This window comes from Coenobita brevimanus, chromosome 14 (genome assembly GCF_032717465.1).
Source record: "Coenobita brevimanus isolate Jiangsu-jjx chromosome 14, ASM3271746v2, whole genome shotgun sequence".
In the NCBI taxonomy this organism is placed as follows: domain Eukaryota; kingdom Metazoa; phylum Arthropoda; class Malacostraca; order Decapoda; family Coenobitidae; genus Coenobita; species Coenobita brevimanus.
In genome coordinates this window covers 14,806,180-14,831,214 of record NC_136967.1, presented here as the reverse complement: position 1 = coordinate 14,831,214, position 25,035 = coordinate 14,806,180, and the positions used below count along the sequence as shown (strand labels likewise).

At 42.2% G+C, this 25,035-nt stretch overlaps 1 protein-coding gene across 1 annotated transcript in view; it reads left to right on the top strand.

Annotated features, from left to right (window-relative positions):
• Window positions 1–25,035, top strand: part of LOC145419116 (adhesion molecule nephrin-like) — a 322,976-nt gene that overhangs the window by 279,576 nt on the left and 18,365 nt on the right. The window contains exons 6-10 of the mRNA XM_080287362.1: window positions 60–211; window positions 6,152–6,296; window positions 17,054–17,184; window positions 20,293–20,452; window positions 23,984–24,081. Of these exons, the coding sequence (XP_080143488.1) occupies window positions 60–211; window positions 6,152–6,296; window positions 17,054–17,184; window positions 20,293–20,452; window positions 23,984–24,081 (686 nt within the window). The remainder of the gene's footprint in view (window positions 1–59; window positions 212–6,151; window positions 6,297–17,053; window positions 17,185–20,292; window positions 20,453–23,983; window positions 24,082–25,035) is intronic.

The following is a 25,035-nucleotide window of genomic DNA, read 5'->3' as shown; positions in this document are numbered from 1 at the left end:
AAAAGAAAAATGCATCACTGAAAGTTTTAATCTCAGACATTTTCTTCTGTCCCAAACAGTACGGCCTCTGTCTGTGGAGATCGTGGGTGGCGTTGGTCCGGTGTCAACAGGCACATCTGTGGAGCTGGTGTGTCGTGTGGTCGGGTCGCGTCCCCCAGCTCGCATCACCTGGTGGCTTGGTCCTCGCAACATCACCCACGTCACGCATACCGTCAGTACCTCGGTTGTCTCTTCTCTTGTAGGATCCTCAGCTTAGGAGACTTTGCTAATATCTTTTCCTTGGCTATTTACTTTGGATATGGCACATTAATATTACCTTGTATACTCTTGTTGCAGGCACGTTTATATTCCCTTGTATGCTATTGATGCTGGTTGTGTTCATAATGCAAAAGGTATAAATAAAATACAGCTATAGATTAAAAAAATGGGAGTATTAGGATTTAATATTCCAAATGAATCGCAGAAGATAAGATGACAGGCAGTAGATCACCTCTACCTTAGCCAAAGAGAACAGGGGCCACGGTGGTTTGCCCGTTGGGAAGGGCTTTAATCTGCTAGTGTTTGTGCAAAAAATTGTAATTGCCAGTGCACGTAAAGAACGTTAAATTGCTATTGCGTTTGTAAATTCCATCAAATTACCGTGGTCTACGTAGAGAATACTGACTCGCTATTCTGGGAGCCGGAGGGATGTAAAAGCGATTATCTCAGGGGATTTGAAGCTGCCATACCCCACTAAGAAGTCGATGTGATTGCCCACATCTCAAGATTGTCCAGCAAGACCCCTTTAACCTTCACCCCGATAACTTAGATTTCTTATCATTTCTGCCATCAGACGATTCCCTTCATCTTAATAGAGGCACTACTGACTAGAGAAGTGAGATATAGCCTCCAATTACTATTTTACTACCAACATTTCCTCTGAATTGCATATCGCCTGGTAGTAGAAAGAACAAGCTGAAGAATGTCACTGAATTCAAAGGGTTAAGGTGTTAGAATGTTTCCCTCGAAATATATAAATATACACTCAGTCATTACCCAAGTGTTAGTGCGGCTTAACGTTGGACATAAGGAGAAATATTTGTAAAAAGGATCCTAACCAGTTTGCACAAAAAACATATCTCACTTGATGTGGTGCTGCCTACTTCTTCCTTCCCTATTTTATTTCTGTCTCGGGGTCTGTCCTCTTCTCTTCCTACTTTCTATTTCCATCCTGTCACTTTTATTATTTTTTCCACATCAGGTGGCTCTAAACTGAGTGACAAGCCTGGTTTCCCATAACCCAGGAAACCACTTGCAACGCTGGGTGGTAACCTTATAGCCAGATTGTGGCGGTGAAGTGGTGCCTGCTATGGTGCCCCTATAAACTAGGTGGAGAAACACAATTGCGGCGTCCATCCAGGAGTCAAACCTCCACACTTTTCCCCCCTTCCTCGCTGTGATGAGGAGCTCTCAGCAGTAAGGGATCATGGATTCACTACATGGGATGACCCTGCAGGGTGGTTGCTTGCCTGCGTTTGATGGGCCAGACAGACTGGGGTTGATCGAGAACACAAAAAGCAACAGATAATTTTGTTTGTCTGTTAGTTACCTTACTGAAAAAGTTATGAACGGATTTTGATAATATTTTGTGGAAGGGTGGGCCATGGGCCAAGGAAGAAGTTATTAAAGTTTGGGGAGGATCCGGATCTGAATCCGTAGTATCCCACCAATATCTCCAAAAGTTCTAAATGAAATTGAATGAAATTTGTTGGAAAGATGGGCCATGGACAAGGAAAGAACTGATTAAATTTGGAGGCGGATCCGGATCCTATGTATCCCGCACAGCATCTCCAAATGTTCTCAAATGAATGTCAATGAAATTTTGTGGAAGAGTCTGCCATGGGGCAAGGAAAAATTTATTAAATTTTGGGACGGATCCGGTTACCGATCCGAATCCTACCTCAATGAATTTCAATGAAATTTTGTGCAAGGATGGGCCATAGGGCAAGAAAGAATAAATTAAATTTGGGGGCGGATCCGGATCTGGATCCGGGTCCTATATATCCCGCACAGTATCTCCAAAATTTCTCAATGAATTTCAATAATATTTTGTGGGAAAGTGGCTCATGAGTCAAGGAACAGTTATTAAATTTGAGGGCGGATCCAGATCCTATGTATTCCACACAATATATCCTCATACCTGGATCCCTTTTAATGGCAATGGCGGAGGTATGTGCTCTCTGAGTGCCCCTTTAGTGGTTCATAGTTTGAATTCCTGTTATAGCCTCCACGTTAGTATAGGAATTCGAAGCCCTGAAGTGAAATATATTTTTTGTTTAGTCAACTAGTCACATCTTTTAAATGTCTAGAATGAGCAGCTTTGCTTCGGACCTTTTCCCCACTATTACGACAAGAAAGGTCTGGATGATGTATGGATGGATTGATAGACATATCAGCATTATACAGGTTTCGTCGTCTTCTCTCCACCTACCCTACCATTCTTCTACTCCTGCCTCACACATGAAACCTTTGGAGAAAATTAAAAAGGGCTGGATTTGAAATATACAAAACATAATGTGCTTGCTACTGATAAGATGTGCGAATTCACTCATCCCTCCACCGAACAACTTGGAGTAAGTTCTTAACATCTAAATAACAATACTGTATTGCAATATTGTATGATTATTTACTAGTCTGGCATTCCTGGGGTGTCCTGCTGACACACTGTAGGGTCCATTTCAGGTATCGTATCTGGATACTCCCGAAAGTGACACTTCAACAACCCTGTGGTTGTGTATCTGTTTTCTGCGTTTTATGTTGATTAGCAAGTTCTTGTGAATGTTGGGGATATTATGGTATTATAGTCTATTTGATTGACCTGTGCAACTGAGATGCATGGGCCGAGTAGGGTGTGTTTGAAACGCGGCTGCTGATTGGCCGCTGACGATTTAAAGTTACACCTCTTCTTATTTTTACATATTTAAATTTTTAAACTGTCGTCAACACAAGTTGCCGGGTTAAATATGGAATAATTTCCGAAGCTGAAGAGGTCAAAATTAGCTTTAAAAGGTTACTGTTATCAAAGAAAACTAAAGTTGATTATAAAGTTTCATAAAACGATGAGTGATGTTTGATATAATTTATCCACCCACGGTGTACATCCACGTCCGTATGTTGCACTACATCCACGTACGGTGTACACCTACGTCCGCATGTTGCGCTATAATATGCACCCAGGGTGTACACCCACGTCCTGATGTTGCACAACAATACATACATTTGCTTCAGTGACATCATCGGCGGCCAATCAGCAGCCGCGTATCAGACACACCCTACTTGCCGCATATATCTCAGCTGCACAGGTCAATCAAATAGACTATAGAATTTTGCTCTGTATTTTGTAGTTTGGTAATTTATTGCACAGTTTAGTGCAGTATATGATATATCCATATATCAAGTTTACCTTCCTTAATGTGATATCTTAGTACTGGCTTTTATCCTTCTCAGATTATATTATTTCTGCCTCCTTTCCATTATATCGTTCATTTCCATCCTGTCCACATCTTCCCCTACATATACTCTAGCTAATGCCTCACTTAAATCTTCTACACACTGTCTCCTAGAGGACATCCCCTCCACTGTATTTTTCACTTCATTCTTTCCGTAACCTCCTTTGTCCCTTAAAATATAGTTTTCACCTACTGTCTTTGTACATTTCCGACTAAAACCTTTCAAGCTCACTTAATTTGCCCTTCCATATTCTCTGCCACATAGGCTATAGTCTCTCAGCTCATCACTTACAACCTCTTCACAGTCGGCCTACATCCCTTCCACTGTGTTATTCATTTACCTCCTCATTTACAGCTGCTCTACTCAGTATTTCATTTACATACTCTTAGCTTTTCTCCTTCATCCTCTCCATTTCTCCCCTCCACATACCTCCTTCAGTACGATAAATTCTTTTGTTATATTATCATTGCCACCGCCAAGCGAATTTACACAACTTAGAAGGCACTTTTCAAGTTCATGGGGTTAAGCTTAATCCGGGTAAAATCGTTCAGCCGTCGGTAAATCATAATGAACAAGACGTTATGATAATGAGAGCTATTACTTCCTGTCTTTCCTGTTCCACTGCACACACTTTCCCGTTTCCTTGGTCGCACTTATTCTGTTCCCAACTTTCATTCAGCTCTCATACCCTTTCAAGGTTTTCTCTTTCTTTACGCGTTATGCCCAACTCTTATACAGTTTTCATATTAATCTTTCTCTGTGTATGCCTTCCATTCTTTTAATTATACGCTTTCCCATAAAAGAATTCATTCTACATATGTTTAGTCAGTTGTCATACATGTTCTTTTCCCAGCTTGCAGTCTTCATGCGCGTCACTCACGTCTCACAGTTTCCTTTTCAAGCTTTAAATCTTCTGTTTTGCTATCCTTAGTTTTACACACACACACACACACACACATATATATATATATATATATATATATATATACATATATATATATATATATATATATCACGTCTCAGTTTCCTTTTCAAGCTTTAAATCTTCTGTTTTGCTATCCTTAGTTTTACACACACACACACACACACACACACACACACAAATATATATATATATATATATATATATATATATATATATATATATATATATATTACATCACAGCTTTATCTCTCTCTCTCTCTCTCTCTCTCTCTCTCTCTCTCTCTCCCTCTCCCTCTCCCTCTCTCTCTCTCTCTCTCTCTCTCACATACACACACACAATTGCGCGCACGCGCGAATTGCCAATAGTACTATTTTTTATTTATATTATACATTATTTCATGTGTTCTCTATTTTTGTTCTGTAGTTTAGATTATTTATATACTTATATATTGTGCAGTCTATTTCTCTAACCCCTCTCCCGGCTATGTGGCTAGCCCTCCCCCTTGCACTGGACGATGTTCAGTTTCGTTTTCCTTCATACCCCCTTTTAACTTGGTCATTTTCTTTTATACTTTATTATACGCATTTTTTTAACAAGTTTCCTACAGAATCCCTAACTCCTTTCCTCATTTTCCTTCGTATTTTATTTTTTCTGTAATATTTTTCTTTTTCGCCTTGTGTATCCTTTACACAACTTATCTTTTTCTACTTGCTTTTATTTTTCAAGCATGGAGGGAATATCTGACCCGTTGCCCTGGACGTGTCGCTCCCCCACCCGCAGGTGATGAACGATAGTCATTTTTTGTTCATTTTTTTTGCTTATTTATATTAACTTCTTTTGTGATCTAGTATATTTTTCCCCTGTGTATTTACCGACCCGCTACGAAGCTTCCCTGATTCTCTCCCTCTCCTGCAAGTACTAAACTCCTCATTTATATTATTCTAAATTGTACTATGTTTCAGTTTTTTAAATCGTTTTGGTTATTTATTAATCTGTGTACTTTTCTCCCTGATCCTTCCTGAAGCCTTTCCTGTAGTTTCATTCTCGTTCACTTCATTATTACTTTAAATTAAACCTGAGTTATCATCATATATATCTATACCTACCTGTCTATCTATCTATCTATCTATTCTTCATTCATGTATATCTTTTTGAACACTAGGCTTTCCTGACTTTGACCTGGGTGTGGCTTTCCCTCCAGCAGTTGCTAGACGAATTTCAGCTTTTGTCTCCTTCCATACTTACATAATTTTATAGAGTTGTTATTTTCCATTATTTTTTGCCTTAGATGTGGGATTATTTGTCCCCTCTCGTGGTTATTTAATTGTTTGTGCTGTGAGCTTCTGTTTATTTTATAGTTATATTTTTCTCTTTACTGTATTTCTTCCCCTTCTTACGTATTTAATTGCAGTGTTGTAGGAATTCCTTATTCTACATTGACTTTGTTATTCTTTATTTGATTATGCCTCATTGTGCTTTATTTTATGTACACTACCCGGATTACTTACCGGGTATTTATTTTATTACATCCCTATTTGTTTATTGGTTACTTATTCGTCTTATCTTTATTTTTATCGTATTCTCATTCTTTAGATATTTATTTTATTACGTTCCTATTCGTTTATTGGTTACTTGTTCTTACTATTGTGTTTATCTTATTCTTATTTTTTTGTATATTTTCGTTTCCTCACTGGGAGCCTCCATGATTCCCCGGGTGTGGTGCTGTCCCTCCACAGGTGCTAAACGACGGCAACGTGACGACGGGCTCGGTGGTGCTGGTTCCCACGCCCCAGGACAACGGCAAGGTTATCCGCTGTAGTGCATCCAACCCAGAGATTCCTCATTCAGTGCTCGAGGACTCCGCTAGACTCATCGTGCGTTGTGAGTTGACCTTGTTTCGTCTCTCTCTCTCTCTCTCTCTCTCTCTCTCTCTCTCTCCAACCCTGACACCATAATCTGAGCTTGAGGATTTCGCTCGTCTCATCTTGCGCTTAAGTTTCGGCTATTTCACGTTTCTCCTTCTGTGACTGTTATATATATATATATATATATATATATATATATATATATATATATATATATATATATATATATATATATGAACACGGTATGTGTAAAGTTTGTATGCGCACTCGCTTATGGATGTTATTGACACCTGGAGCTCACTACTTTATCCTATGTTACATATGTATGTAGGTACACAGAAATTTTTTTTTTCCGGTATATGTATGTTTATATCTATGTCTTGCTTGTGTGTATGTGTGTGTGTGTGTGTGTGTGTGTGTGTCAGTGTGTGTGTGTGTGTGTGTGTGTGTGTGTGTGTGTGTGTGTGTGTGTAATATACATGTGAGTACGCATATGAATGTTATTGACACATTTCCCCACCCCACCACCCCAACACCCATCCATACCAATGACCCAGGTACCCAGTAGATGGACCACATACATCACTGTTTGTTCCTCTCTCAGCTTTTACGACCCTGCTGAGCGGATAGCAACTGGCTTCGTTACGGTTGTGATGGTGTAGGCGTGTGTGTTGGTGTGGCCTGTGCGTGGATTGAGGTTTTGTTTGTGTTTGTATTTTTGTGGATCTTTGTCCAGTGTCATGCAACTGTGATGGTGGTTGGTCGTGCGGCTTGTAAGTGGATTAGCGTATGATTTGGCCATTGTATTTTGAGGCGTTTATAATGTCATTGTTATATTTTGTTTTCTGTTTCTGTCGATCCGTCTTTCTTTCTTCTATTTATGGTCTGTCTTTATATGTCCGATTCTGTACATCCGTATATTTTTCATGATTTTCTGTCCGCATTTGGCTGTGTATATATGTATGTATGTATCAATCTGAATGTCTGTATGTCTGTGCTTTCCTTGCGTGATGAGCTTTTTCAAGTATGTATGTTTGTATTTGCTTGCTTCTTAATTATGTGTTGCTTATAATGTGTTCGATTGTAATATGTTTCTTTGTGTGTTTGTGATGTCTTTGAACATGTTTGCGTTTATTAATGATGTGTGTTTGCTTATGTATGTCAGTTGCGTTTGTTGGTAATAATAAATAATAATAATAATAATAATAATAATAATAATAATAGCAAGCTGGTAGGCGACGATGGCAAGCTCAGAGCGGACCAAGCTTTATCAGCGACTGGAAGTGAGTTTTGACACTAAAAATAATGTCTATATGGAGGTTCTCCAGTGCAACATTCCACCCAAGAATCATGGCCATGGCTTAATAATCTTCGGAGCCTTAGCATTTCGCGAGATTAAGGTCCCAATTTCAACGTTTTTCATACTCTCTGCACATGAATGACCTTTGACCCCCGACCTGGCGAATCTAGGTCATGCATGCACGAAGCACTCTTGTAGTTCTCATTAACGCCTATAAGCATGCGAAGTTTTATTTGATTTCCTCCACCCACTGTGGAGCTAGAGAACTAGAAATTCGCGGAATGGCCCACCAGAGGTTCAACTTCGAGGTGGCGCTGCCAGCGACTGGAAGTGAGTTTCGACACAAAATGTCATTTTTTGTATGGAGGTATTCCAGAGCAACATTTCACCCAGGAATCATGGCCCTGGCTTAATAATCTTAGGACCATGGAATTTCACGCGAGCATAGTCGTGATTTTACTTTTTTTTTTTTTTTTCATCGTTTTCTCATTTGGTGATCCTTGACCCCTGACCTGGCCAGTGTAGTAGCACATACCTATACAATAGAAAGTTGTAGAAATTGTCATTGTCAATAAGCATGCAAAGTTTTGTTCAATTTAATCGACCCACTGAGGAACCAGGGGGGGGGGGGATTTTCGAAAACCGGTACAGGTTGCTAGGAACACTGAGGCCAATCTTCGCAGGGTTGCCACTTGAAAACTAGAGGAGAGAGGAAAATAGATGGCCCACTTCTGATAGAGAATGACCAAGATTACGCGTAAGGAAGTCAGAGCTTTCTGCACCCAGTAATAATGCTTCTACAGCTCAAATCGTGAAAAGTAAAAAAAAAAAGAAAAGCTGTTTTTCGATCGTTGCTAGGCAACGAGTTGTTGCCAGGCAACCAAAACCATGTGGATACAACAAGGTCATGGGCTGGCAATTGTGTCCAAGTTTGGTCGGAATCGGTTAATCCTGAGAAGTGGAAGTGCCTGCCACAATTAAACATGAAACCATGCAATAAAACGCACCTAACAATTAGGGCAGCATGAGTTGGTCAGCAGTAATAATAATAACTACAATGATAATAATAATAATAATAATAATTATACACTGTTTTTTCACAGTCCGCAACTGAAAGCTGAAAATAAATATATATATATTAAGAGTACTTAAGCATGTGATGTGGATGTTGGATGATGAGATTCCAGTTGAGAAAACAAGCAAAGGTAACCAGTGGCTTATAATTTACGGGCTTTAACGTTAAGTCATTGAATAATATGTGTTACGTGTTCATGTTTTGACATGTAGGGTATTTGGTTGCTTGTATGCGTGTTGGTTTTGGTGTTAGTGATAACGATATGTATATCCTTTTGCGTTCTGTTGTTTGATTGTATGTATTAGCAGTGTGTGCTTTTAACTATGTCCAACAATGCTGTGTGTGTATGTGTGTGTGTTTATATACCCAGTTCAATGTGTGTCACTGCCCACCAATCGACGCAGCCGATTTGGCCAAAGACCATCATACTTTATGGGAGTGTAGAGCAATCCATAACCGAGCGGGTAAACAAACTCACCAAGCAACTGGGATGTAAATATTGACAGCACACAGGCATCCGAAAAGGAAAAGAAAATGTAAACACAGTCCAATTTTAGCCCCAACCAGGTGTAGGGGTCCGAGGCTAGCCTGATCCTTATATTACCATACTCTGTTCACTTCAACTGGGCGTAAAATTGCCATCTCTCTCTCTCTCTCTCTCTCTCTCTCTCTCTCTCTCTCTCTCTCTCTCTCTCTCTCTCTCTCTCTTTCAATGTTTAGCTTTAACAAGAGATGAACATTAGAACAGAGTGCTAATCGTGCCATGGAAAAAAATTTAGAGCCTTTGTAATTTCTTTTTCCGCCATAAAGCTATGGGAAATGCATTGCAAATGGACGAAAATTTCCACCAAGAGAGATGGTTTCTTGGAGTTTGACCTTAAGCATAAGTCGGTTTGTTTTCATCTGAGGGAATTGGGTCACTTGTATAGCTTGAATACTAAGTTGTGGTTGCATGAAATTCGATGAGCCTCTCGGTAGGAATGATACTCTTTGGTTACTGGTCAAGTTTATACCCTAATCTAACTACCTTGGCCATCAACCGAGTCACTGATCTTTGTCAGGTGAAAACAAGCCAACTAAATGTTGCTTGAAACCTCAGATCTATAAGAGATCTCTCGAAAGCAAAATATAGTTGGGAGTTGTAAAACTGGAATTGATATGACGTAATGCTCTTACTGAAGGGGACAGTGGAAGCTGGTGGAAACACCTTCATAAGAGAGGTTTTGTAACTCGGATATATATATATACTATATATATATATATATATATATATATATATATATATATATATATATATATATATATATATATATATATATATATAACAGTAGGGTGAATAATACAGAATTAACTCATTGCGCTGATTTGGTTAAAAATGTTTGTACTGAGTTTTATCATGACGAATTGTTTTTACACTACATGCACTATCACGTCATAGCCTCCTCGACATCTGGTTTCATAATGGAAGGTAAAAAGAAGAGGTGATGTAAGATCTGCTGAAAAAAGTACTTTATGTGTTTTACAATACTGTGCCTGATAAAGCTGAAGAACTAAAAAAAAACTTTTATATCTATCGCCCTCCTTTAGAAGGCGGAGAGATAATGTTTTTGCCTGTGTGTGTGTGTGTGTGTGTGTGTGTGTGTGTGTGTGTGTGTGTGTGTGTGTGTGTGTGTGTGCGTGCGTGTGTGCGTGCGTGCTTGCGTGCGTGTGTGTGTGTGTGTGTGTGTGTGTGTGTGTGTGTGTGTGTGTGTGTGTGTGTGTGTTCCCATTATATCTCATGAACGGCTTGAGCTATCAACATGAAACCTTCAGGGTATCAAGATATGGCCTAAACCTTAGACTTGGCCGACAGCATATTCTGGCGGCCGATTAGCATTCGGCTCCCGATTGCTTTTTTTCATATGTTTTGCCTTGACAAATAATATCCTACACCATAAAGATGTTAGAGAACAAGGATCTGGTCCTGTTCAGGGCGTAAAGAGCAAAAAATTAGTAACAATTATCTTGTAAAATAGATATATATCCGCTGCATATAGATTGTTTATGTTAAGGAATAATGGTCGTCATGGGAATCATTGTCACCACCATGTCTTTCAGTTTACCATTACAGTGGGGAGAAAGCATCCATTGATATAAAAGGGATATGTGAAGGTACTCACTGGAATGGCCATGCAGTTATTCACTCACCCATTTCAAATTTTTGAGATTCTTCGCTCCATCCTAAGGAAGGATCATCTACAACAGCGTGTGTCTTTGAGGTAGAGCTCCTTAAAATTTCAGAGATATGAGTTTGAATAACTTTAAGCGCAATTGATTATTATCATCAGCTTAGCAAAAAGTAGTTCCTAATTAGGCTACCACAGACAAGTTGAGCTCCTTCACCACAAGTGGGTGCTGCGGTGGGATATGCTCCAGTAAATTACCGGGAAGGCATAACATTTTCTGGCTCGGGTTGGACCAGCTCAGATTCCTCCCCAACTTACCCAGAGTGGCCGGTCATTGAAATTAACAACAATGGTTTCCTCCTAAGATGGTAATTAAGAACCTCTTGCACTCGCCAGCTCCGGCAGTGTTGCGGTCTCATGACCATTAGCTTACTTTTTTATGCTTCAAGTTTTCATGAAAATTTTACCTACGCTATGGTTATCTGTGCTTTTTTGTGTGTGTCTGCCAGCGCTCTGAAGATGATAGTTCTCCTTTGCATGCCTGTTAAGGACATTGATTTTAATCCCCACAGATAATCTTTCGTCAGCATTATACATTATTTCATCTTCACCTCATTTAATTAGCTCCCCCACCCTTTTCTTTCAACATTGCAAAAAGTTTGGTCCTCTTCCTCCTCCCCTCACTCCTTCATTCAGCACTGTAGTAAGTTAGTCCTTCCTCCCCCCTCAACACTTCTTACAGCACTCGTATCTATCAGCATTTCAGTAAGTCCTTCCCCCTCCCCCCACTTCTTGCAGTACCGTGGTAATATAAGCAGTATTCACCCCCCTTCCCTCACACATCCGTTCAGCATTGTAATAAGTTAGTTCGTAACACTAATAATTTTCGTACGATGATTACTGCTATATTCATGCTACATTCAGACAGTCAGATTCAGCTTTAGGGGAAACATCTGCTGTTAAACTTGATAGAAGTTCCGTATTCTCTTTCATTATTGTGTCTTTCATATTTTATTCATGTTCCCGCAAGATGATCATATTTAGTCATGAGAAAAGCAGAAAAAGAAAGAGTCAGTCCAAAATTGTGAGGGAAAGTAGAGGACTAAGAAGAAACAGGAGCTTGAAAGTTGCTGTGGTAGGCATGGAAGGTCACTGGAGAACTTCATGCGAAATTCAGATTATACTCCAGCTACCTATATACAATTTTATTTATCTTGGAGAAACCCGCATTGACAAAAAAGAAACGAGAAAAGGGAAAGATTAAAATTTTTCTTCTTTTAACGCCTTGATGAAGAAGTGAGGACACTACCTCATGCCAATTAACGCCAAAGGATTAAAGGCATTTTGTTGCATGAAGCTATTCCCAAGGTTTCTCTTAATAGTATACTTCGTAGTGAGGTATTGGGTGTGAAGAAAAGCCACACCTAATCGTCTGAAAATAGTTTAGTTGTAACAGGAATAAAGAGGAATACGGCGTCATCGTCCTAAAGGGGATGAAAAGGAATATTAGGCAACGAAACTACCCCAAAATAGCTTGCTTAATCTGAATAAAATAGTTTAATTGCAATAGGAACATAGGAGAATAAGGCATCATCGTTCTGAAAGGAATAAAAGGGAATGTTGGTGAATGGAACTTCCCGAAACTCTAAATGGTGTACTGTAAGTTGTGACGGAGCATTGACCCTTTATTTTTATTTATTTATTTATTTTTTATTTTTTACTGGCATAGGAGGCTTTTTAATACTTCTCCTTTAGCGATTTATTTTGCATATTACACCCGGATATTTTCTTGTATGTGATTTATGTCTTCTTAATATGGAAATAGTTTTGATCAGTAATCACATAGAATGTATAATGAAGCAACAGGCAAAAATAAATTGCTGAAGAGGAGGTGTTACGAAATCTCCGAAGCCATCTAGAATACGTCCCATTGTCGGTGTTGCCAGTAGTATGCAGATCACACGGCCATATAAGCTGTTGTGCAGTGTACTCGTAATGTGTATCCCCCGCGGCGTATTGTGTGGGTTTTATGGCGCTACAGTGGCGAAATTGTGCCAGCGAGAAATATAACTGGGCAAAACGTATGACTGTGTGCGTGGTGCATATTTGTTTTAAGGCATGGGGCTCTTCTGCTTTGCCTGTTTATCTTACTGTATGCTCTCTTTGGAAGTTGGCCTATTGTTACGAGCTTAAGGGTACGTCTGCTGTATTTCTAAGCTGAAGGTAATTTCCGTTCCCTTTATTAAACCGTTTCGCTTCTGTTTGTTTATTTTATTCAGACTAACTCCAGATGAATATGTTCATCTAGTGGGGAAATTGTGCTAGCTAGAACAACTGGGTGAAACGTATGTGTGTGTCTGTAGAGGAGGAGGAGGGGAGGGAGTTCATATTTGTGTTAAGGCTGGTTTCAGCTTTATTCATCGTATGGAATTTGGCCTATTGTTTGCAGATCAAGGGAATTTCTGCAGTATCTAGACTGTAAACAGGCGGCAATTTCCGTTCCCTTCGTCAAATCCCTTCGCTGCTGTCGTGCACTTGGAATTTGTAATTAAGGTTGGCATCAGTTGAATTTATTCACATTCGATTGGCGAAGCTATGCTGTTGAGAAATGGTCACTTGGTAAAATATATATGTGGTAGACTTGCGCTAAAGCAGTATTCTGATTTATCTTTCTTATGGGAAGTAGCCTATTCTTAGCAGCTTGGGGGAAGGTGTGCAATATGCTTGCGGTAAGCAGAGGAAAATTCATAATAGTTGTCTGCTCCAATAACCCTTATGTAGTCGATAGGCATATATATATATATATATATATATATATATATATATATATATATATATATATATATATATATATATATATATATATATAAAACTAATATCCAGTTTTGTTGAACTGTTCACAGATATTTTATTCATGCTAAAACCAGGCGAATTTGCATCACTGTGATAGGTGAAAAAATGCCAACGAGAATTAAATTTAGGGGTAGAATGTGTGTGTGTGTGTGTGTGTGTGTGTGTGTGTGTGTGTGTGTGTGTGTGTGTGTGTGTGTGTGTGTGTGTGTGTGTGTGTGTGTGTGTGTGTTACAATATTAATCTTCCGGAACTTGGCTTATTGTTATCATCTAAAGAAAACTGCAATATTTCCGCACAGAAGATGATTCCTGTTCCCTTTATTGAAGTAGAGAAGGTAAGTGATGGTCGCAGAGTCTCCCCTCCTCAGATCTAAAATTCACCGAGTACTCTGCCCTGATGGCGCCAGTGCAGTTGATTGGCAATAATTTGCTTTTAACTACCAAAAAATAATTATGCACAGATATGTTTCGAAGGATCAGACATTTTATTCTTTTCCTACCGTCAGTTCTCATTGTTATGACAGAAAAAAAAAAAAAACGAGATTCGCTTAAGGAAGAGACCGTTATTTTTTTTTTTTTTTTCTGCTTCCAGTATTGAAAGTATACGTTTTGACAATTAATTATCGAATTTTATTCCTATTCCAATATTAAAGACTCGGAAATACACAGATACGTTTTTGGGGGTCCAGATAATTATGTTTTTTACTTTTCCCCCGTCTGCTAAAATATGGCCTACGCGAGCCCCAGAGTACTGTACTTCCCTTGATTTATGAGAGGAGACGTGACCTGCTCTATCTCACCCAGCCCCTCCACTCCCCCATTATACCCAGGGTGGTCTTTAACTTCCCTGCAGTGTGGGGTTTCTCAGATCGGAATTAAATCGTTTGGCAAAAGCTGGAATGAGTTACAGGGATTTTAATTAATAGCTGCTGTGGTTTTCCGAAAGGCTTGGAAAATCTTCTTGCGTTAGTCGGAAATAAGTGTAAAGTTCGCTTGTCGCACTTTAGGGGATATTAACACTATCTTAACAGCTGTTGGTTTCGCCTGAAAAACGTATTTATGGTTTTTCATCTTTTTCATCACTAATTGCCTCTCTGTTTCTGATACCATGGGCGTTCTTTAATACATCATTTTGGCGATTCTATCTCTATTAGTATGGTCGTAGCTGTTAGGCGGGTAACTGTCTCCATTAACCGTTTTTTTTTTTTTTAATACAAGGGACTCACTTAAATACTTTTATTCAGATTAATACCACATTATTTTATATGCTTGAAAAGATTCTGACGATCAAAGGAATGAAAACTCCACTAGATGCAGCTGTTCCTCTGACGTCATGCAGTTGCCTTCCGTCACAACAGTCATTAACTCTGTTAGTGTGATGACGTCGTGTTCTGTTTGAATCTTCTTACCTGCAGACGGTTTTATTCAAATTAGGAGTCAGCTTTAGAAATGGTGGGTATAGTTATAGTGTATGAATCCTTTCAGTCCAAGATGTCTTTCCTAGTTAAATAAAACCGTTTGTAGGCAGGAAAATAAATGTGAAATGATCATTTCCTCCCCAACAACTAGCCACTCATTCACGGATCACATATCTATTACCCCATATCACAGCTGGCCACCTTCACCCCTGTCCAGTCTAGAACACTAACCGTCACCCTCCAATCATCACCGACAGCTGGATCCTACACAACCTTCATTAACCCTTTCCTCAGCATCATCTAACAACTTATTCAGAGTTCCTGCCTCTTCATTATTCCCATACCTCGGTTGGCGACGCTCAGTGTTCCTTTCTAGAAACTGAGTTGTCACACTTTTAATCATCACTTGCAGCTGGTTCCTACGCAGCAGTTAAAGTCCATGTCTTTTCAGTCACTGGAGTTTACCATCACTAACAATTCATTCCTGCACAACATTAACTAACTCTCTTCTCATAACACCTAGCCAAACCCCGCTGACTTCCTCATCTCTTAATATAACTGACTGCATTCTGTCTTCCTCACGAGAACATCAACATTCGCCTATTGAACGGCTGGATCCTACATAATATCACATTTCATACTCTTCATCATTCCTTATTTCAGGTGGCCTATACTTCCTCCTCGCCTCAAGAACAACAGTTTTTACCTCATAGCAATCGTCATTAACAGCTAATTCCTACATTTAATTCATTAATCCTATTCTCACAATCACCTAGACACTCATTTCACCGTCCATACCGGCTTGTAACACCGTATCACAGCTAGTCCACCTTCACTCCTCCTCTCTAGAACACCAGCTGTCATCCTTCTGCCTAACAGCTTGCTCCTACACAGCATTCATCAACTCAGTCCCCCAGGCCACCCCTTTCATTTGCTACGTCCTCATCACAGCTGGCCCACAACTTCTTCCCAGCTCTGACCCTCCAGCTATCACCAACAATTGGAACCTTCACTTTTTAACAAGTTACCCACCAACCTTTAGCCAACCTCTTTTCACAGTTCATACCTATGCCATTATTCCCTAGGCCCTACACTTGTTGGAGATGAAGCTTTCCATGACGCATCCTGAGCGAACTACTTTGCATATCGCACCTTAGGATTCTCTTGTATTAATTGCATAAATGATTATCAGGAGAATATTAACGTGTCATATGCAGAAATCTGCTGGTAAGAGAGACAGAAAACCTCCAAAGCTGTTTAGATTACGGGTCCGTGTCATAGCTTCTGCCCTCTCGTCTAAAACTCTTGTATCACAAACACCTGGTTCGTTCACAGTGTTCACAGTTCATACGTCCTCATCCATCACTCCATATCCCAGCCGGTCCTCCAATCCTCCCACCTAGAACACCGACCATCACCCACCCACCACCACTTAAACCTGAATCATACATGGCATTCAAATATTATTCTTTTTTCTGCAGCACTGGCCCACCCTCGCCCCTCCCACCTACAACACCAGCTGTCACCCATCTAATCGTAATCGCTAATTACAGCTGGTTCTTACACAACCATCATAAGCTTTTTTCTCATCAGCACATTTCACACTTCTCCATCGCTCCCTATCGCAGCTGGCGCGTACCTTTGTTTCTCTCTAGAACTGTCACTCTTAAGTCTTCACTTACAGCTGCATCTCACACTACATTCACTTTTCATACTCTTGATTACTCCCGCTGAGTTACCTTCGCTTCCCCCCCTTAGAAAGCCAACCGTTACCCCTCTAACTCATGGTCACTGATTTCTATACAGTATTTATCAGCCCTCTTCCTTCCAACACGTAGCCAACCCGTCTTACAATTCATACTTGACCACTCCATATAACAGCTGGCGCACACTTTCGCTCCTCCCCTCCAGAACGCAAGCTGTCACCCTCCATCATCGTCACTAACATCTGGTTTCCTCTCAGACAAGCCGGAGCTCAAGCTGGCCATGGGACGAGCGCTGGACCCAAGAGCTATCAAGGAAGGTGACGATGTTTACTTTGAGTGCACCATCCACGCCAACCCGCCAGTGCACCGCGTCACCTGGTACCACAACGTGAGTACCTACCGTCTGTGTGAGTGAATGAGTGTTAGTGAGCGAATTTAGGGTTATGAAGCTTTGAGTCCTGGTAAAGGAAGAAGGTAGGGTGATGACAGTGGTCATGATGTGGGTACATGAAGATTGTATGTATGTAACAGGAATGAGTGAGAGATTGATACCGGGTAGTGAAAGTCTGAGTCTAGGCGATAGAAGATGAGACTCATTCATGGAGACATGTGGATAAATTGGATGTGGATGTGGAGGACAACACGGGAGTGAACTTCAAAGCAGTGTCCATTAAGCTCTTTCTCATGAATTTTTTCCCCACCGAGTTTGTCCATAGTGTTATGGCAGAAGACACCAGGATGACGGAACGAGAGTCATCATCTATTAATCTTCGCAATCTGAATTTCAAGTTTATAACAGTCGGCAGCCTCCATCATGATTAACCAGTCAGCTTCTTCCTTGCAGTCAGGGTCAAAGGATCATCTAGTTTGCCACTGCGTCTACCTCACACAAAGGACATGTCCATCTTCCTCGTGGCATCACCTATGGGCAGAGAAACATACTGAGCCTTTCTCAACTTAAGTACATGAACAAGAAAGTGGAAGTAGAAATGAAATATTAGATGAACTTTTGTCCCTGACTGCACGATTGCCACATCACGCTGCTAAACCTAAGTGAAACTCCAGCCTTGTGTCGTAATTATTGATGGGGAACTTGGTCCTCGTATGTCTACACACCTTATCACCACATATGGGCCTACCACGAGTTAGGGATACCCTTACAAAATTACTTAAGGAGAACTTTGGTATTTATAGGGAACCCCAGTGTTTGCCACTTTGTAATTAAGTAGTGGAATAGACACTACGACATTCAGAGTAGAGAAGGTATGGATACTTGCGTTCATACGCATATTGTCATGCATACATACTCGTACATAACCAAACTAGAAAAGATATTTATTCCATGCTCAGTATTCATTCGGGGACCCCAATGAAATACATACCAGGCTGATGACCCCTTTTACTCTAAGGCAACACATTTACATCAAAGGTAAAGATTATCGCACTGAAAGGGTTATGATGAGATGGGGTCTTGTTCGGCATAACTACCTCAGTATTTCGTAATGAGAGAGAGAGAGAGAGAGAGAGAGAGAGAGAGAATAATGGCATAAAGCTATTGGAAAGATAAGCGAAAATGCAACTTTAAAAACAATGTTAAGAACCCCCCTAAGTCAGGATTAATACTGAGGCTACACTATGGCTGCCGTTCACCAATACGACAGTTTGCCGCACCTGGGTTCACTGAGAGTTGAACTTCCCCCGTAAAGTGCTGCAAATGACGGGCATTAACTCGGATGGGCAGGTTTTCAGCTCCCCATCCACGCCCCGTTACTGCCGCAAAATACCTGTGAGAGCCACCAACCTCGCTCCCTTAATGCATCTCTGGCCGCCTCCGCCCCGCCTCGCCTTTATTTCTGCCAGTTATGATCAGGTTTCCAGTGATGGTCCGTGAACTGGAAATTTACGCCTGGGTCATCTTCTTGTAAGCGTAATTTGAGGGAGTCGGCAGCTTTCTTTTCCTAGTATCAGCCGATTTATTATAATTACCCCCATTACTTCGATAACGTATTTCAGTTGTCTCTGCCACAGAAGTTAGAGAAGGCTATGTAGTCTATTCACCCGTGTCTGTCCGTTTGTGTACAAGATATGTAAAAAAATTATTATCGGATTTCAGTGAAGTCTGTTGGATTGATGGCAGTAAAGTAAGGACTAATTTATTAGATTTTGAGGTGGTTCCGGTTCCAGATACTGGAATAAATCTTAAATCTCATTGGTGTCGGGAGAGGTATGCAATCTCTGAGATTCAGTAACGGGGCAAACTAAGTCTGTAGGATTAATTGACTATGTGAGACTGTAAAAAATATTAGTCTTACTATCCAGTGCTTATAAACTGTCTCATTAACACTTGATTTAACCAAATTGGCTAGAGATACCAATAATAAATGCCCTCGTCGTAGTGAAGAGGTTGCTGAAGTTATTTTTGTATCATTGTACACATCTTGGTGTAGTTATTTATTATATATATATCTGAGTGCTTCGTTCTAAGAGCACGTGGTAGATGAAACACACACACACACACACACACACACACACACACACACACACACACACACACACACACACACACACACACACACACACACACACACACACACACACACACACACACACACACACACACTCACACACACACACAGTGAAGAATTTCATGCGTCAAAAACCAGAGTACTCTACAGCCAAGTGTCACATCTGACAAGTACAAAAATACAAGATACCGGAGCTACAGGTACCTTCATACCCTTGATGTGGTGTGATGTGGTGTAATGTGGTGTAAAAAGTCAGGGTATAGTGGTGTTGTGTGGCTTCATTTAAGTCGCTAAGGTTTACTGAAGTGAAGAAACTAGCGTATGAAAGTCGTCAGTAAGAGACGGACAGTTCCACTCCAAGAGATGTTCCCGCATCTAAAAATTGCATCACAAGCACCCCAGTTGTGCATAGGAAGACCTAAGGATCAGTGTCTGTCAGATGTAATGTCCATCTGCAACACAGTAAGTGTTGCTGCACTGTCACATATGCTCGTGCCCCATCCTTTCACAAGCATTCACTCTAGCTCCTCACACCATTGGTTAATAGATGCATGAGCAACACGGTTAATGTGCGAAAGTTTGCTGCATTTACGCTGCAATGGTGAATCCTGAATTTCCAGAAAGTTGCACCATTATCTGTGATACTGGATATACATGCGAAGATCGAGGATATACATGCGAAGATCGAATCTAGGCCTGATGCCATCACCAATAGTGAGTTCATGACTAAACTGTTGTTGCAGCAAAATAGGGACTATAGTTTGTCACAGAATGAGTGTGTGATATCTGTATGAAGAAGGATGGTGTGTTCCTTGATCAGGGATCATTATAGTGTAGGAACGGGTAAGCCTTTATAAGCTTGTCAGACGTGATATCTTTACAGTTATTTAATATTATACTGACTCCCGGTGTGATATCTATACTGGTAGTCAATACCTAGCTCGAGAAATGTTGGAGTTGTGTGGCTTCAGGGTGCAGCACTAGAGAGCAACAGGAGCGCGGGTCTGCTGGTGTCGTCACACAGTCTGGTGCTACAGAAGGTACAGAGGGAACGTGCCGGCGTCTACACCTGCGCAGCCCGCAATCCAGAGGGAAAGGGAGAAAGCAACGCCGTCACTCTGAACGTCATGTGTGAGTTCAACCTAAATTTTGTCGCTTGGTTTACCACTGCAGTCCACACTGAATGCCTTCTTCTGACGATTAGCTGCTTCAGCCTGCCCGATCATGGTCTTTATCCCTTTCAGCCCGAAGAAGTCCTTTTTACTTTGTTCTTGCTGTTTTTTTACGCCTTTATTCAGCGTTGATTATATTTCTCGAACTTGAGGAGTTGGATATAGGCATCCTACTTCATTACCCATATCATCACTGTATTGCTCTCCAAAGCTGAATACAATCATATGGAGATGGCAATAATAAAATTAAAAAGACGGCCTCGTGCTAAAGGGGTTAACAAGATGCTTTTGACTGATGGCAGAGTGTATTGACGATACAAATAAAGACTTATTAATAAACCATCATTTACACTTGAACGGTTTAACTTTTCGAAAACACATTTCCTTCACTGAACTGAACAAAACACTGCCAAGGACATCACTACTCCATTCTAATAAATCAGATCAAAGAAACACAGTTCAGTCATGCACTAATTTAGTCTGGTCATGATGTAACTCTAGACGTGACCTGTTTCTGGTCATGGGATGCGTCTGAAGCTGGGGTGAAGGAGCAGGGTGAAATGGAAGGGTGAATCTGATGATGGGATGAGAGGCAAGGTTAGTCTGGTTCTGAGGTGGGAAGATGAGTCTGGTGGTGGGAGAGTCTGGTGCGGAGCTGAGTCTGGTGATGTGCTGAGTCAGGTAATGGGTTGAGCCCGGCAGTGAGGTGAGTCTGGTGATGTGCTGAGTCAGGTAATGGGTTGAGCCAGACAGTGAGGTGAGTCAGGTGTTGAAGTGATTGTGGAGATGAGATAATTGTGGTTGTGGGGTGATTGTGGTGGCGGAGTAATAGTGGTGGTGGGGTGATTGTGGCGGTGGGGTGAGTCAGTTGGTATAGAGTCAGTTGGTAGGGTGATTATGGTGGTGGGGTGATAATTATGGTGGAGTGATTGTGGTGGGGGGAGTATGGTGGTACGGTGAGAAAGGTGAGAGGGTGATTGTGATATTGGGGTAATTGTGGTCGTGAGGTGAGTCTTGTGGTGGGATGTGTCAGGTGGTGGGATGTCAGTTGGTGACATGAGTCAGGTGGTGGGATGAGTCAGGCGGTGAGATGAGTCTGGTGGTGGGATGAGTCAGATGGTGGGATGAGTCAGGTGGTGGGATGCATCAGGTGGTGGGATGAGTAAGGTGGTGGGATGAGTCACATGGTGGGATGAGTCACATGGTGGGGTGAGTCTGGTGGTGGAATGGGATGAGTTTGGTGGTGGGGTGAGTCTGGTGGTGGGATGAGTAAGGTGGTGGGGTGAGTCAGGTAGTGTGGAGAGTTTGGAGTTGGGGTGAGTCTGGTGGTGGGATGAGTCTGGTGATGGGGTGCGTCAGGTAGTGGTGTGAGTCTGGTGGTGGGATGAGTCTGGTGGTGGTGTGAGTCTGGTGGTGTTGTGAGTCTGATGGTGGTGTGAGTCTGATGGTGTGAGTCTGGTGGTGGTGTGAGTCTGGTGGTGTTGTGAGTCTGTTGGTGGTGTGAGTCTGGTGGTGTGAGTCTGGTGGTGGGGTGAGTCTGGTGGTGTTGTGAGTCTGATGGTGGTGTGAGTCTGGTGGTGGTGTGAGTCTGGTGGTGGTGTGAGTCTGGTGGTGGTGTGAGTCTGATGGTGGTGTGAGTCTGGTGGTGGTGTGAGTCTGGTGGTGGTGTGAGTCTGGTGGTGGTGTGAGTCTGGTGGTGGTGTGAGTCTGGTGGTGGTGTGAGTCTGGTGGTGGGGTGAGTCTGGTGGTGGTGTGAGTCTGGTGGTGGTGTGAGTCTGGTGGTGGGGTGAGTCTGGTGGTGTGAGTCTGGCGGTGGTGTGAGTCTGGTGGTGATGTGAGACTGATGGTGGTGTGAGTCTGGTGGTGGTGTGAGTCTGGTGGTGGGGTGAGTCTGGTGGTGTGAGTCTGGTGGTGGTGTGAGTCTGGTGGTGATGTGAGACTGATGGTGGTGTGAGTCTGGTGGTGGTGTTGGTCTGGTGGTGGGGTGAGTTTGATCCTTGGAGGAGTCTGGTGTTGGGGTGAGTCTGGTGGAGGTGTGAGACTGATGCTGGGAGGAGTCTGGTGGTGGAGTGAATCTGATGGTGTGGTGAGTCTGGTGGTGGGGTGAGTCTGATGGTGGTGTGAGTCTGGTGGTGGTGTGAGCCTGATGCTTGGAGGAGTCTGGTGGTGGTGTGAGTCGTGTAGTGGTGTGAGTCTGGTGGTAGGGTGAGTCTGGTTGTGGTGTGAGTCTGGTGGTAGGGTGAGTCTGATGCTGGTGTGAGTCTGGTGGTGGTGTGAGTTTGATCCTTGGAGGAGTCTGGTGGTGGTGTGAGTTTGATCCTTGGGGTGAGTCTGGTGGTGGTATGAGTCTGGTGGTGGTATGAGTCTGGTGGTGGCATGAGTCTGGTGGTGGTATGAGTCTGGTGGTGGTATGAGTCTGGTGGTGGTATGAGTCTGGTGGTGGTATGAGTCTGGTGGTGGTATGAGTCTGGTGGTGGTATGAGTCTGGTGGTGGTATGAGTCTGGTGGTGGTGTGAGTCTGGTGGTGGTGTGAGTCTGGTGGTGGTGTGAGTCTGGTGGTGGTGTGAGTCTGGTGGTGGTATGAGTCTGGTGGTGGTGTGAGTCTGGTGGTGGTGTGAGTCTGGTGGTGGTGTGAGTCTGGTGGTGGGGTGAGTCTGGTAGTGGTGTGAGTCTTGTGGTGGCGTGAGTCTGGTGGTGGTGTGAGTCTGGTGGTGGTGTGAGTCTTGTGGTTGTGTTGGTCTGGTGGTGGGGTGAGTCTGGTGGTGGGGTGAGTCTGTTGGTGGGGTGAGTTTGATCCTTGGAGGAGTCTGGTGGTGGGGTGAGTCTGATGGTGTGGTGAGTCTGATGGTGGTGTGAGTCTGGTGGTGGTGTGAGTCTGGTGGTGGTGTGAGTCTGGTGGTGGGGTGAGTCTGGTGGTGGGGTGAGTTTGATCTTTGGATGAGTCTGGTGGTGGGGTGAGTCTGGTGGTGGGGTGAGTCTTGTGGTGGAGTGAGTCTTGTGGCGGTGTCAGTCTGGTGGTGGGGTGTCTAATGCTGGGGTGAGTCACATGCTAGGGTGAGTCTAATGCTGGGGGTAGTCTGGTGTTGGGGTGAGTCTGGTGTTGGGGTGATTCTAATACTCGGATTAGTCAGGTGGTGGGGTGAGTCCAGTGCTTGGTTGAGTCAGGTGCTAGGTTGAGCCGAATGCCGGGGTGGGTCTAGTGGTGAGGTGAGTCTCGTGGTTGAGTTAGTCTGGTGTATGGTTGATTGTAGTGCTGGGATGAATCTCCATACTGGGGTGAGGGAGGAGGATGAAATGGTAGGATGAGTCTAGTTTTGGAGTGAACATGATTCTGGGGTGAGTGCAGTGCTGATGTGAGTTAATTGGCGGGGTGGGTAAGATTGATGAGTCTGTGAGGTGAACTAAGATGATGATTTTGACGCTGGGTTGTCTAGCGTCGAGTTTAAGTGTGGTGTCGGTGTAAGTCTAAATAGAACTTTTCCCCTCTTAGTCACGCCGGTGTGCAGTGACCCCGGCAAGAGGACCCAGGGCGTGGCCAGGACGGAGAGCGCCATGGTGGTGTGTGAGGTGGACGCCTTCCCGCCACAGGTGAAACTCATTAGTACTGTCGGTGTGTTCATCATCATCATCCTTATCATCATCGGTAGTTTATGACTGTTCCTTTACGGGACATGAAAGGATTGAAAATCCTGCCCAATAACTTTTATGATGCAACTCGATTGTGTTTTCATTTTCCCATTGAAAATTTCTTCTTTTCACATCGTTTGCCTGTTGAAGAAAGAGTATGAGCGCGGTGGGTCACTGTGATAATGAACTGCAAATTTTGCAGTAGACAATGGATCAGTATTCAACGCGCTGTGTCAGCTGACGATTTCTAAATTATGTTATGTCTACCTCATTCATCCAGACAAAACATATATATATATATATATATATATATATATATATATATATATACACGGTATATAGATAGATAGATAAGAACATTTGGGTTTGCCTCATCGTATCTTGGACATTTGTGTGCCGTAATATCGTCTATGAATATTGTGTATATTGCAGGAATTAGGAGTAAAAGGCAAATGGTAATGTGTATGTTCATTATCCTTGTTGGGCACGTCATTTTGTATTCCCAGTCTTACTGCATTTTTGGTTGCTTATCTGTTTGTCTGTCTACTGGTTTAGAAAACAACAGTGAGATGAGTATGACAGAAATTTGTGGAATGTTCCAATGAGCCTAAGAATGAATTAATTATTTTTTTTGGATAATACGACAAAGTTCAAGCACGGCCCACCAGCTACAGCAGGTTTAATTAATTACCAACCCGGCTCAGTTCGGCATGACAGTGGTATGCTGTCTGCTGTATGCCCTTCTGATAATATTCAACAGCAGCAAGTACAGTTATAATCTGTTCCACATTGTTTGGATATAGCCTACAGTATAACAAGCTCCTGTTTACCCCCTACTCATAAATTCTGTCCGCTCACGCTGGGTTAAGTCCCGACTTTTGTTCTTTCCCCTGTTATGAAATTCCTTATCATCAT